Source organism: Leptopilina heterotoma, unplaced genomic scaffold, assembly GCF_015476425.1.
Source record: "Leptopilina heterotoma isolate Lh14 unplaced genomic scaffold, ASM1547642v1 Lhet_17, whole genome shotgun sequence".
NCBI classification, from domain to species: domain Eukaryota; kingdom Metazoa; phylum Arthropoda; class Insecta; order Hymenoptera; family Figitidae; genus Leptopilina; species Leptopilina heterotoma.
In genome coordinates, this window is record NW_025110886.1 from 3,481,249 (window position 1) to 3,496,629 (window position 15,381).

Consider the following 15,381-nt stretch of genomic DNA (forward strand, 5'->3'; position numbering starts at 1 on the left):
AATTTTTCAAAGCTAAAAAAAAATAAAAAATTTGTTAAATATGTAAAAGGATTTTATCCCTTAAACACTCTAGAAGAAAAACATCCTTAACCGAGTGAAAAAAAAATTTTGTCTAGATTTTATATTAAATTTACGAAAAATGGTTTTTTTCTCATTTAAAATACATAAGAAATTTAAGGGGCTTTGAGGCACGGGTTAATATTATTTTATTGTGAAGAAAAAAAACAGGGGTATTTTTTTTCCTACAAACTTCAATTCCGGGGGGTGAGAGCAAAAAAATTCCGACTTTTTTTTTCTTAATGTATTTTTGGACTACCCTAATGCAGAAACGCGGTTGCAGGATTGGAAATTCAAAAGTAATGTAATGACAGGCGGCAAGAAGTGTGTTACAGCCATTTTGCCAGTGGAGGGCAGAAGCATGCAGGGAGCGAAAAGGCTCAGCTGTCAAAATGATTCGCATTACATTGCTACGGTAATTCCAATGCTGCAACCGTGTTTCTGCATGGATTAACAAAATCTTTTGAATTCAGATAATTAATTGTTGGGTGATGACTGTTAGTCGCACTTTATCGAGAAATCTTGATTTGAAAATTGAAAATGATTTTTCTTCCAATGCAGACAGTTTTTGCAAAATCGGAAAAAATACTAGATATCCTGAATATTTTATGTTTCATTTGCGCACAAAAAGGAAAAGATTTATTTCCATTTACAACGACAGAAAGTAAAACAGAAAAAAGTTAAACAAATGTGCGATACATAAAATTACCGCCAGAGGGCAGCATCTGATGGGCACATCAAATTTTCTCATTTTACTTCCTGACGTCGTGTATTATTTTGGATTTTCAATTTCTTGTGCATAAAATGACAGAACAAAAATTCATAATATCTGGTATTTTTTCTCATTTTTCAATAACTGTCCAAATAGGGAGAAAAATCCTTTTAAAATTACGTTTCGCGTTCAAGCAGTTATTTTTAAAAGTCGACCACTGTGTGAAATTGCGCAACATCGTTAAATTGAATTCTTACAAAAAATTTCATTAACAAATTTATTATTCAAATAGTATATAATAATTCAAATGAAATTTTTTTAAAACTATTTGTAATTTTTAAAATTTATTTCTTTTTATTTAGATTAAATTATTAATTCGGTATTACTTATATTTTTCTAAACTTTCTATAATCTTGCTGTCATTTTTCTCACAATTGAATTTTAAAGATCATGAAAGTGCATTTTCCCATAAGACACAATGTAAAATGTGAAAACATAAAATTGTTTATAACTTTTCTTATACATTGTGCAGACCTCAAAAAATTTAACCAACATCTACCATTATTCCAAGTTTCATCAAAAACTCGCTGTGAATTCTATTTCCGAGGGTACTTCCTTAAATCTACTAGTTTTATAAGAAAGAGTAACAAAGATTTTGTACATTTTTAATAAAGTGATGTATTTTGAAAGATATTTCAACTGTTTAACTCTAAACATCTACACCGAAAAAAATCTCGATGGTATTATTAACTATGACCCTATAGTTAATCTTAATCTAGTAAAAGTAATAAAGATTCCTAATCATTATGGTTAGGGTCGCTAGGTTGATTCAACAAATTCAAGCCTGGCAAAAACAACCCTGCAAATCCTAGTCAAATTGACTAGGATTTTAGTAATTTTGCTTATTTCCATAATGCGCACGCGTCTGCTTCTGTTCTGACAGTGTTTACCTCTATATCTTTCGCGTCATTTATCGTGATTTCGTAAAACGATTTTTTATCATTACTCGCGTCTATTTTTTGTACATAAAATGGAGTTCTTACATACATCAAAATTGCTGGTTTCTCGGAACCTCTGGAAATATAGATAGTCCATGTTTTAGAAAGTAAACTATTTAATTATATTAGTCAATTCTTTCAGACTTTTTTGGTTAGGTTTCAATATAAATCGTCGAAATTTTTACGCACGTGGTGACAACATTTTTACTATTTTAATCGCGCAGTGTGCGTTTGAAAATTTACCTTTGCAATAATTTGTGTATTAAATTTATTTTCATTTAAATGGCATAAATAATAAAAAATAAATAGTTTTTGACAAGTGTATAAAATTGTGTACTTGAAATGTATAAAACATCATCTGATTAAGTATTGTATTTTTACTCGAAAATCTAGTGTCTATTAAAAAATTAAAATACCAAGTCGTGTTTAGTGTAGTGGTTATCGTTCCGGGTTTCAAAGTGCGTATTCGTTAGGTTCAGGTGTTCGCGTCCCCCCTGCGTCAAATATTTATTTCATAAGTTTAAATTAATTCTAAGGTATATAAATACAAAGTCATAAATATAAAAATATGTTCAAATACAATAATTAATTTTTTTCTTTTTTCTTTTAATTAGTTTTTCTCTTTTATTTGATAATAAGAATTTGATTAGCAATTTCAAATAATTATGATACACAGTGTAAATCTAATATTATTCTCCTAGTCAATTTGACTATTTTTTCCTGATTACATCGACTAATTTTCCTGGTCACTTTAACTATGCTTGAATCTTATTACTTTGAAAAGGATTCTATAGTTGGCTCCTCTCGTAACTAGGAAACCTAGTCAATTCCTGGTATACGGGTCCTAGGCATTTTTTTCGGTGTACAAGTAAAATATACCTTCGAACAATAACTTAAGTTATATAAAATATAATTAATGATTAAACGAACTTACAAGTGAAGTTCGATCATAATTATATGAATTACTTGTTCGAAATAGTGTTGCACGTCAAGCAAAATATTCAAGAAATAAGTGAGTGCAAGACGGTTTCTTGTCTTTAAAGGCAAACTTCTTGCCACACTCCATATTGTTAATACGATCATCTTGAAATTCAATCATATCGTTCGAGAATTCTTGATATTTTTAAATTTAATTTAAAATTAGGGTTAACTAGATGTTTTTTAGTAGAATATCTAATGAATGATTCTAAACTAACCTCCTTAGTGTTTTTTAAATAATAAAATCTTAATTAAGAAATAATAAAGAAATACACGATTTAAAGGTTAATACAACTTATCTAAAATATCTAACGAATTAAAATATGTTATTGAAAAGTATCTCACTGCCGACTTTAGTATACCTAGTATTAACAATATTTCTTTTTAAAATATCTTTTGAAAATTTATAAATAAATTTAAAAATAATTTGACCAATAGAGAATTTAAATTGTCAAAAAATAAAATTTTTACATCAAATTTTAAAAATGATGTAAAATCAATGTTTCGAAATTTAGGCCTGCAGGTTGACTCACATTTCAAAAATTTCTTTTGGATTATATAAAAAATTGATTAAAAAATCATTAGCATAATTTTTATAAGAAACTATTTTTAATTCTTAGAATTTAATTTTAATTCTTTTAATAATAGGGTAGAGTGGGGTAAAAAAGCCATGGTGTAAAAAAGCCATTTGAGTTTTATGTAAAAACTATTAAGCCGATTTATCAGCTGTTTAGAATATAAATACTATTAGGTAATACGCAACTTTTGAATCTAATTTGAATGTTGTACCTAGATTAATATTGTTTTTATTTTAATTTTAATTTTTTGTTGCTTTTTTGAAAACATTTTGGTGAACTTTTCAAACATATTACAACCTGATTAAGTGAACGAATAATAAAAGTAAATGTTTGTACACTCTCTAAATCTGAATATGTGAAAATTCACATATTTGTACGTTATAAGTCGTCTTCTCGATCAAGAAGTGCATATGCACTTATAATAAGTGAAATTTCACTCAGAATAAGTGAAAAATTCACTTATTTATAAGTGTATATGCACTTATTGATCGAGAGGACGACTTATAACGTACAATAAGTGAAATTTCACATATTCAGATTTAGAGAGCATAAGGAGAAAAGTATAACGAAAACGTATACAATGTTAATTTTTGGAAATTGAACTGAATTAACAATTTATTTTTGCTTTTTTTAATAACTGGTCTTGGGTGTAAAAAAGCCAGGGCAAAAAATCCATTGAATATTTTGTGAAATTCACTTGTTTTCTATTTAAACTAACCTTCTTATTTCACAAAATTTCTCGTGTTTATTTAATAAAATAAATTAAACACGACGAAAAAGTAGTTCAAAGTGCATTTAAAAAATAAACAATGAATAAACGGTTGCAACGAAATATGTTATCTGTGGTGAAACTTAAAGAGAACTTCTAAAAAAGGTACGAAAAATTGGCAGTGCAAATCGAAAACAGGTAAACTTAATATAATTTTCAATTTTGCTTGCTAAAAACTCTTTCATAATTATTAAAATATTTTTCAAATAAGACTATTTATCATATAAATAAAGGAAAACTATAAAAATACCTAAATTGATAACATGTTTTGCTAAAATCGTAGGGTGGCTTTTTCACCCCACCAGGTGGTGCAAAAAAGCCACTTACAGTGCTTTCGTAAAACTCTTATAACTTAGTCCTTTCATGAGATAAAAATTATTTTCGTCAAGAATTTTCAAGCTTAATAACTAAACTTTCAATAACAATTGAAAATTTGAGAAAAAAATTTTAAATACAGATTTTACAGCATCAAAAGTAAAAATGTGGCTTTTTTACCCCACTCTACCCTACCTTTTAATAAATTTAAATTGATTGATTAAATTTTTAGACTATAAAGTATAATGATTAAAAAAGCATCTTAGAAAAAATTGTAACTTAATTTATCCATAAAAATATTTCATGTGTTAGCACATGAAAAAGTCACATTTTTAATTTTTCAATTTCTTCACAAGTCAATTTCAGAATTTGTTCAACAAAAACATTTTTATTGCTTCTTTTTGCTCCAAAAGATCATAAAAAGTAATAACTAATCATTTGACAACAATATCAGTCGCGTTTTTAATTATGACACTTTTAGAATAAAAAATAATGCAAGTGGGACAATTTGCTTGCCTTTTTCCTATCAAATTTTATTTAATAAATTAAAATAGGTTATATATATTTCACCTCAATTTCTCAGTAAGCTTACAAATAATGTAATACTTCTGCTTTTAAATACGTAATATTAGAGTTGAATAAATTAAAAGAGACACTGATAACTATTAAACAATTTATTTAACACAATTCAATAATCAGCGACTTAAAAAATAGACGTGAAAGGTATTACATCAGTGAATTAATTTTCGAAAATAATGAGCATGAGGCCCATGAATTAAGAGTCATCAAAGACTTAATAGATTTGTCATTCAATTTATTGCGATGTTTTCTGATCGTCAATGCAGCTCGAGAAAATAAGCGTTCTGAAGACACTGATGTCGCTGGTATTGCCAAAAAATCACGAGCCATTTTACTAAGATTCGGATATTGTTGCTGGTGATCTTTCCACCATTTTAGCACATCGACTGCAGCCACGGCTCTATCTGCAGCAAAATAGTGATTTAATTCCTGTTGATAATCATTTTTGCTTGCTCTTGATGTTGCAGAGGGCTGATTATTTTCTTTTTCATACAAAGAAAATAAATCAATTTCATCATCTAAATCCGAGGTTGATTGACTTTCTGTATTTTCTCCAAATGTTTGACTAACTGGATCTGAGATTTCCTATATTTTTTATTATTATTATTAATATTATATAATTTTTTATTAATTTATTTTTAAAATTTTACAGGGTTACCACAGGTGAGGGAATTCAGGGAAAAGTCAGAGAAAGTAAAATTGGTCAGGGAAATCAGGGAAAAGTCAGGGATTTTTATTAAAGTAACTGGAAAAAATTGAATTTTGGAAAAGTTACAAATGATTGCAAAAATTCAATTATTTTCAAAAGTAATAATAAAATTCTTTGCAAAATTTCAATTATTTTCGAAAAATTTTTCTCAATTCAATGATTTTCAATATCTACTCTTATAATAAAATTTTTCAAAAGAATTCAATTATTTAAAAAAAATGTTGATAAAATTCTAAGCAAACTTTGCAATAATTCATTTTTTCCAGTAAATAATAACATTTTTTACAAAAATTCAATTATTTTCATGAACAATAAAACTCATCATAGAATTTCAACTATTTTTAATTTAATTGAATTCCTTGAAAAATTTAATTATTCTTGAAAATTTTATTAAAATTTCTCGAAAAAATTTAAATTTGTTGATAAAATTCTTTATGATAGGGTAAGTGCGTCAATTGCTGCGGGTGCTTCAGTTTCTGCGGCATTTTAATAATTTAAGTAAATACATTTGTTCAGGGCACAAATAATTTTGAAATTTTTTTTAAAAATTACTTAACGATGTAAGTTTTAAAATAGATATAGGAAGTATATACCAAAACTTAATATTTATGTATTTTATTTTAATTAAAAGTTGACGTGTTCAAGGTTTTATTTATTTTCATTGCTAACTTTGCTGGCGGTGCAAAAATACCTACATAAAAAAGGCTTTATTATTGTTTTTAGACTTAAAGTGGTTATTATTATGATGATTTTAGATAAAGAAAACCTTGTTTTAAAAGAAAAATTAAGCTTTACTTTATTTTTGTCTGTTATTATATTTTATTTTTAAGAGTAGTAATTAACACAGAATTTGGGCTTGATTTAATTTCTGCGCCCTCAGAAAATCAACTAAGACTGGTTACAATAGACTATCTATTTTGAAAAAGAGCAAGAAAAAATTATGAAAATGAAAGAAAAAATGAAGATTATGGAGGAAAAACTAAAGAAAATTTAATAAATACATAAATTAATTAAGGAAGAATTCTGTTATTAAGTTTTAACTAAATGTTTCAAAAATGTGATAATTCAGAAATTATTTGTTACTTTTGTTAATATATGATATATATTTATTTTTAATAAATTTATATTCTATTCAATTAAACATTGATTAAAATCATTGTCCCATTTTGATTTCATAGTAGTTTGCGGTATTATACACATAAACACGAAATTATGCGCAGAAACTGACCCACAGGAATTAAATTCGCGCAGCAACTGATGCGCAGCAACTGACTCAAACGCGCAGAATTAAACGCATTGAATATTATTTTTAATTCATTAAATTTATTAAAATAAATTATATTTTAGAGATGTTATTTATTGTAAACATATCTTAATAACACAAACTACAAATTTAATAAGACATAAGTTCAATTTGATCAATATAAAAATTATATTTTATAGTTAAAAGACGTCTTGACCAAAATACCGCAGGAATTAGTACACTTACCCTAATTCGATTTCGAGAAACATTCATTTATTCAATAAATTATTTATTTTTGTATTTAAATAAGGGGCTGTCCATAAATTACGTAACACGTTTAGGGGGGAGGGGGGGTTCGAGAAAATGTTATCATATGTTACATGGGAGGGGGGGGTCAATCATCATTGTTACGTAATATTTATAAGGAACTTAATCTCTTTATAATGGATAAATTTTTGAAAAGCTGTCCCTTGCCGCCACTTCAATATAAGTAAAAATCGAATCATTTCGCGAACCGATTCTTGGGAATAATATACAATTTTTATTGTTAAAAAATCAATGTTATATTTTTGGTTGTTCAGTATGATTAATAAAATTATTCCTCTAAATGTTTTTTATATTTAACTTAATTCTGTATTGCTATTGTACGATATAAATACTAAAAAAACAGTAATAAACAAATTTGTTTCGAAGAACGTTAGTAAAAAAATATTTTTAAAAATTACGTAACATTGATAAGGAGGGGGGGGGGTGTAAAACGATTTTGTTACAACTTGTTACATAGGGGGAGGGAGGGTTCAAAATTTCACTAAAAACGTGTTACGTAATTTATGGACGGTCCCTAATTGAATTCTCGTAGAATTTTATTAATTTATGAAAATAATTGAATTCTTGCAATGAATTATTCGTGAAATGTAATTAAATTCTTACAAAAAATTTAAGAAAATAATTTTATTTTTCTAGGGATTTACTTTAAAATGTTTTATTAATAATTGAAATCCTCAGAAAAATTTTATAGTTTATGAAAATAATGGAATTCTTAAAACGAATTTTATCAATTTTTTTAAAATAATTCAATTCATGTCGAAAATTATATTACTTGTAAAAATAATTGAATTTGTACAACGAATTTTATTACATTTTATTTAAATAATTAAATTCTTTTGAAAACTTTTATTAAAATTGTAAATTTTGAAAATTATGCAAATAATTTCATTATTTGTAAAATGTACCCTAATTTAATTCTTGCAAAAAATTTTTGAAGATAATTTTTATTTTTCGAGAAATTTATTTAAAATTGTATTAAAAATAATTAAAACCCTGTGAAGAATTTTATTATTTATGAAAATAATTGAATTCTTGCAACGAATTTTATTAGAATTTTTGTAAATAATTTAACTTTTTTTAAAAAATTTTATGGAAATTAAAATTTTTATAAAATATGAAGATATTCTTATAAGTTGAATTTTAAAAATGTTTGAATTTGAATATTTAGAATAATTATAATTCCTATAGAAAAATAATTATTAAATACTCATTTACAAATTTAGTTATTGATGTTTGCAAATAATTTTACAATTTAAGAAATTCGTAAGTAAATGTAATATAGAATGTTTTTTTTAGTGTAATAATTTTTAGAGTGAATCAGAATATTCTTTAGGGTCAGGAAAAAAGTGAAAATTTTGTCTGGAAATCAGGCAAAAACAAAATTAATTTTTTGTGGCAACCCTGTTTTATTATACTTCCAACTATTTTTATTGGCATAATTATTTTCTTCAACATTTTTTTAAAGTTGTAATATTAATTTTTTATTGTTTGTAACTTTATTTGCTTATTATTTATCATTTTATTTATTAATTAACAATTTTAATAGATTACCATTTCCGATGGTGTGAAATACTCGGATTTAAATATTTCTTTAAACTTTTGCAATGACGTTGCTTTCATTTCTCTTCCCCAAGACGTCTTTGAAAATGTCTCTAGCTTAAACCGAGGATCCAAAATTAGGACTACACAATATATCCAATTAGATTTATTATAATGTTTCATCCATTTATCCAATCCTACATTAAGAGTTTTCAAAATGTTTTCTTCAACCGCATTTTTCTGGACTTTTTCATCTAAAATTTTAATTGAACTCTCGATCTTATCCAAAAGCATGTTGAATCCTACAATAACTAGGTTCAAGGTCGGGTAGTTTTCTCCACTAAATGAGGTAGTTAAAACCTTAAAGTGATTTAAATGCTTGTTAATTTCCTGCAATAAGACCCATTCTTCTTCGCTGATCATTAATTTTCGCAAATCTGAATTATTTTCTGTTAATAAATTTATAGCTGGGCGCATACGAATAGCTAAATTTATCATTGCACATGTCGAATTCCACCTAGTTTTTACGTCAATGTTGGGTGCTAACATTTTTATGCCACAAATTTCGCAACAGGATTTTAGTTTGTTAGTCCATTGTTCGGATCTCCTTAGAACAGTAAATAACTTTCGAAGTCTGGACAGTGGTGAACCAGTTAAGCGTGTTCTGATATCATTTAATACCTCATCAACTCCACCTTCATCTTCTTGATTTTCCTCATCTAAATCCATTTCTTCGACATCATTTTCATTCATTTTTTCTTCACACTCATCATCACTGACATCAGCAAGATTCAATATTTTCAACATACTTTGTACCGCAATGTTGAAAATATGCGCATAGCACTTGAAGTGTTGGTTTTCATAATCGAATGCCATCAGAAGAGATAACTCAAACATAAACCGATCATTTGCTGATGTATTGTCAAGTGTTATGCCCAAAACTTTAGATTCTATTCCGTAAGTATCAATTGCATCGTGAAAACATTTCGCTAAATCCTTCCCAGAATGAGCACCATAACAAGGACAAAAATCAATTACAATTGAGTGCAATATCCAATCATCGTCAATAAAATGACACGTTATTCCGTTATATCCACGATGAGTAATTGCAGTCTAACCATCTATAGTGAATGACATTTTAGATTTATTGTTTTGAAAGATTTTTTGAAGACTCAATTGCATTTTCGAAAACCTGTCTACAACCATACTTTTTAAACGATTACGTTTAGGAATTTTAGCCAAGGGATTCATAAAGCAGAACAATTTTTGTGTTGTATCGTCATCGAAGAATCGAAACGGGAGATATTTTATCGCCACCCAATCCACTAACATCTCGTCCAGTTTTTCTTGTTGAAACACCTAATTATTATTTAGATTTTAGTAATATTTAATAGTGAATATATTTTTAGTATTTATTTTTTTAGTTATATTTGTTTATATTTCTCGGTTATATTTTTAATTTTTTATTATTTCGTGTGTAAATATATCATGATGTTAATAATAGATTAAATAATTAATTATTTATAAACACTTTTAATAGAAAGAATTATTAAAAATATTCTAATAAAATAATTAATTACGAAAATAAATGTTATATAATATAATAAACAAATAAATTATAATTATAAATAAAAAATTTACTTAAATGATTTCTTAATCAAAGGTTATATAATTAAATATTATTCAAACTAAAAAATTACATTTTCAGTGTCCTCAACATAAGTGTCTTTAAATACATCTGGATGTGCCTTTTTTAGATGGCGTTTGATTCCGGTTGTATTGCTATTCTTCATCTTAATAGGTTTCGCATTTTCTAAATCTTTCAAAGAACACATTTTACATTTTGCCCATTTCACCCTTTCCTCATCAAAATAAAATTCAAAAGATTCATCTAAAGGTTTTTTATTCAGTCTTCGACGCTTACTTTGGTGAACAGTGTCTTCTTTCTGATTTTGATCACTGTGTAATTACATATACAGGTTAAAAATTACAATGCTTTCAAAAACAATAAATAAAGACATATAAAATAACAGGTTAGAAAATACTTGGATGTGTTAATTAAATTCAAAATTCAATAGATAAAAATACAAGAATAGAAATAAGAATGTAATGTAAAAATGAAAAGTGTTTTTAGTTTCCATAATTAAAAATTAATATAAATTTAAAAATGTTTCAAAATTTAATCAATACAACATTAAAAAAACTAATTTACTCTAAAGAAGTTCCTTGTGATTCGTTTTCCATTTTTCAATAGTCTGAAATATTTTTCACAGTATTTTGATAATATTTTGACAGATTTTGAAATAATCAGAATCTTGTCAAGAATCTTGAGTCTTGACACAACATTAAATGTTGAATAAACAATTGAATGAGCGAGAAGTTTGTCGTTTCAATTTCTTGTCATTCGAACAAAATACTACAAGCCAAACGAACATATCGGCTTGACGTGCAACTCTAACGCACCACCGAGAATAGTCATCTATAAACGTCACAAAGTATTAGAGCTGTGCAAAATAATTCGAACCGAACTGTTCGAATTTTTTCGCCTAGTTCGAATGTCGAATATTCGACATTCGAGTTACTACAAAATTCGAACCGAACCGAGTTTTGTTCGGTTTTGGTACGCTAAAATGTCGAATTCTAAAATTCGACATTTCAGTCGCCCAGTTCGAATGTCGAATATTCGACATTCGAACTAGCCCAGTTCGAATGTCGAAAAACCGACATTTAAGTTAGCCTAGTTCGAATGTCGAATATTCGGCATTCGACATTTCGGCGCCCCAAAACCGAACTAAACTCGGTTCGGTTCGAATTTTGCACAGCTCTACAAAGTATCTATTACCTGCATGTGAGTTTACCCGCATCGGGCCACAAACATCCGAGTGTATTAATTCACCAATATTTGTTTTCCTTGCTGATTCCTTCTTGAACGGAGGACGACACATTTTTCCTTCCGGACATACACGACACTCAAAATCCGACCTTGATCCTTTAATTTGAATACCTTGAATAGATCCCGTTCTGATAGCCTCTTGAAGTGATTTTGCGTTCAAATGTCTTATTTTATAATGCCAGTCCTCGAATGAATTCTTCACTGGTGCATAAATCGCATTTGCTTCCGAAAAATGTTCCACTGGATTGTTGACACTTTTAAAATAGTACAAATCTTTCTCGCGTTCAGCCGTAAGTAAAACTTTTCCGTCACTGTTTACTATCTCGGCTTTATCTTTATCGAATATTACACTGTGACCACCGTCAGTCACTTTTCCGACCGAAATCAGATTTGTACGCAAATCCGGGACAAACAAAGTTTCTTTAAATTTTACACACTTTTTTGTATTTCCGGATTCTATCACTGATGTCAACACATTTCCTTTTCCCATCACATTTGTACACGCACTATTCGCGAGATTTAATTTCCCTTGAGTTCCACTTTGGTCAATGTCAGAAAAACATTCGATGTCCTTACACATGTGTGAGGTGCTGCCACTATCTAAACACCAGGTTTCACAATTAGCATCGTTTCGAATCAATAAAGATTCATTCCTCCCACCGTCGGTAAAGAAACATTTGTCTTCAACATTACTACTCGATTGATAACTCGCCCTTTTTGCGTTCTTACAAAATCTTGCACGATGTCCAGGTTTTCCACATTTGAAACATGTTATTTTAAAATCTTTCTTTGGAATATCATCCTTTTCATTTTTCCCGTTTTTAATTTCACTGTTTTGTCCCCCTCGATTTTCTGATCTTTTGACGGCCATCGCACTTGGAGCAAAATTTTGATTTTTATTTCATCGAGTGTCGAATTCCTCTTCAATTTTGATTCTTAAAGCCTCTAGAGATGGCAAAGCATCACGCGAGGAAATGGCACAACGAAAGTTTTCATAACTTTCAGGCAAACTACGAAGAAGCATTACCGCGAGCAATTCTTTATTAATATCAACTTCCAGTTCCGCCAGTCTATCCGCGGTATCGAAAAATGATCTTGAATATTCCCGAACATCGTTGTCCTTACTCATTTTTAAGGACATCAACTGGTTCAATAACGCCGCCATTCTTACAGGACCCTTGGACTGGTAAATACCCTGCAGCTTAGTCCAAATCTCTCTTGTGGTGGTACAATTCTTTATTTGCAGCAACTCGGAAGGACTCATCGCCAAAATAATATCAGATTGAGCCTTCAAATCTGCCTCCACCCATCTTTCCGCTGCTTGCTGCGATGCTTCGTCTCCTTCCCTAACCACAGGTTTCACTTTAGTCCCATCTGCGTAAGCCCACGTACTATTTTTAATTAAAATAGCTCGCATTTGGAGTCGCCAGGTCTCGTAATTATCCTTGGTTAATATTTCGAATTTTATACCGGCCGCGTTCATCTTTCGACCACGTTTTTATAAAACACCGCTAACCTCAAAAACCAAAGTTCACAAATATTTGACACCACGTTTCTTTTTACATCGCCCCTGGGCCCATAACCTGTTAAGGGAAATAACTAATAAATAATCTATTACGAATAGAACAGAGATTTATTATAAAGAGATAGAAATAATGTAATATGAGAACGTTACACAAGACAAGCTCGTAAAAGCCTAATTAATGGAAACGGAAGTTACAAAAGCCCTCTATGGGTAATAATAAGAAATTGGTTTGTTTTAAAATTTCCCCAACATATTATTACAATAAATTACAATAAAAATTAATTAAATAGTTAACTTTTCGATTACAGCTTTTTATGAGTAAAAAACCTGAATAAGTGAACACTATTCTTTATTAATATTACATTAAAATTGTCGGAGTCGAAAGAGTTAACTTTTATTTGATTATTATGAATTACAATATATATAAATTATATTATTTATACCTTAATTGTTATGTAGAAATTTTCTGCTTCAAGAAACACGATATTTTTTTAGATAGTTTATCACAAACTTTCTGAAAAATGTTTCTTTACCTAATTTGAAAAATTAATTTCATTACTTACCTCTAAAGGATCCTGACTGATTTTGCCTGTCAGTACGTATTGAAATTTATACTCGTCTTTTAAAATCTTTTGCAAATCAATCATAGATCTCAAAGTCACACGGAGTCCCTCGCTTGTTGAGAGAGTCAAGAAATTTTCGGGCTGTTTTGAAGATTGTTTTTCCATTCATCTATCCAAGAAATGAAGTCTTTCATAATCTATAAAACACAATTTTTCTATTAATATTGAACACTATTTTTTCCTTCAAAATTATTATTACTCAAATGATGTTTTATGTTCCTACAATGCAATCAGCAAAGTTAAATTTTAGTGCTTCTTCAGAGTGAATTCGATTCATAGCATCAAATAAATTATTTATTTTAATGCAAAACTCGGCAGTATCTTCGCAGCCTTCAAGATCGCTTTGAAACTTTTTGATTTTTTTGTAAAAAAGCAAACCTCTTGCTGTGGACATACTGAAAACCTGAAATTGAATAAGTTTATAATTATCTATATATTATTATTATTATGTAATATTTAATTAATAAATTGTTTTATACTTGTAGTGCAAGTGAAACACGCATTGTTAAAAATTTGCTCAGATTAACATGATCGTTTGTGAGCTTTGGACATAGTCTTCCATTGGGATTACATTTATCTATTTCTAGCAGCTTTGATATATAACTCCATTTTATGGACTTGACATCTGGATGAACCTGAAACAATAGGATTTTAAATGAAATTATAAAAGTCAAACTGAAATTTTTTAAAAATTTTAAACACCTAGATGCAGACCTTTAATTCCTTCTTATTGTATAATCGATTTCTTATGCATTTTATTAGATGAGGTGGGTCTGAAAATACATAAACTTTTCGCTTAGGGTGTGTAAACGAATTCTTAAGTTCCCCATGCTTTCCAATAACTCCTAATTCAGACCAAAACTTTCTGTTCGTTGTCGCTCCATCGGTTACTATGCCGTGAATTTTTGCATTAGCTCTTTCCAGAAAAATAATAGCCTCAATTACTAATCTTGATAATAAAATTCCAGTCACAGGACCTTTAGAAGCAAAAACTGCTATAGGTTGTTCAAAATTCCCCATGAGTGATTGCAGCATAATGACTAACCCATGATTTGCTTTGTCGGAAATATCAACTTGTGAACCATTTCCAAAATCAGTGAGGCCACTTAACTCCATTGTTTTTGTATCTAAAGTTACATTTTTTCTCGTATGTATTTCGTCAATCGATATAATGAAATGTTTATTTTCATCCGCTTCTGACTTCAGTCTTTCTTTCAATACGTCGAACATTGGTTGATGAAATCTACACGGGGTTTGTATCAAAGACAAATACCTACAATTAGAAAAAATATATTTTCTACTCATAGGTAATGAAAAGGAATCAAAATAATATAATGTTACAATTGTACTTTACCTTTTAATAGAACTCCTGCAAGGCAGTGGTATTACTTTTGTCTCTCTTAAAAGTCGATATGCTGCAGGAGATTTCGTGTGAAAAATGAGACATAATATTATCCATCCGTCTGCATATCTATGTCCATTTCTGCTTTTACACTTGGAAGCAGTCAAGATTTCACTGATCACGAGTTTTTCATT

At 28.6% G+C, this 15,381-nt stretch overlaps 1 protein-coding gene across 1 annotated transcript; it reads right to left on the minus strand.

Annotated features, from left to right (window-relative positions):
* Positions 1–12,598: 12,598 nt before the first annotated feature.
* Positions 12,599–14,122, minus strand: LOC122499653. Its single transcript, XM_043608107.1, has 3 exons — positions 14,069–14,122; positions 13,786–13,982; positions 12,599–13,280 (listed from the first exon to the last, which is right to left on the minus strand). Exon 3 carries the CDS (start codon positions 13,178–13,180, stop codon positions 12,599–12,601), a length of 582 nt encoding a protein of 193 aa, XP_043464042.1. The 5' UTR covers positions 13,181–13,280; positions 13,786–13,982; positions 14,069–14,122.
* Positions 14,123–15,381: the final 1,259 nt, after the last annotated feature.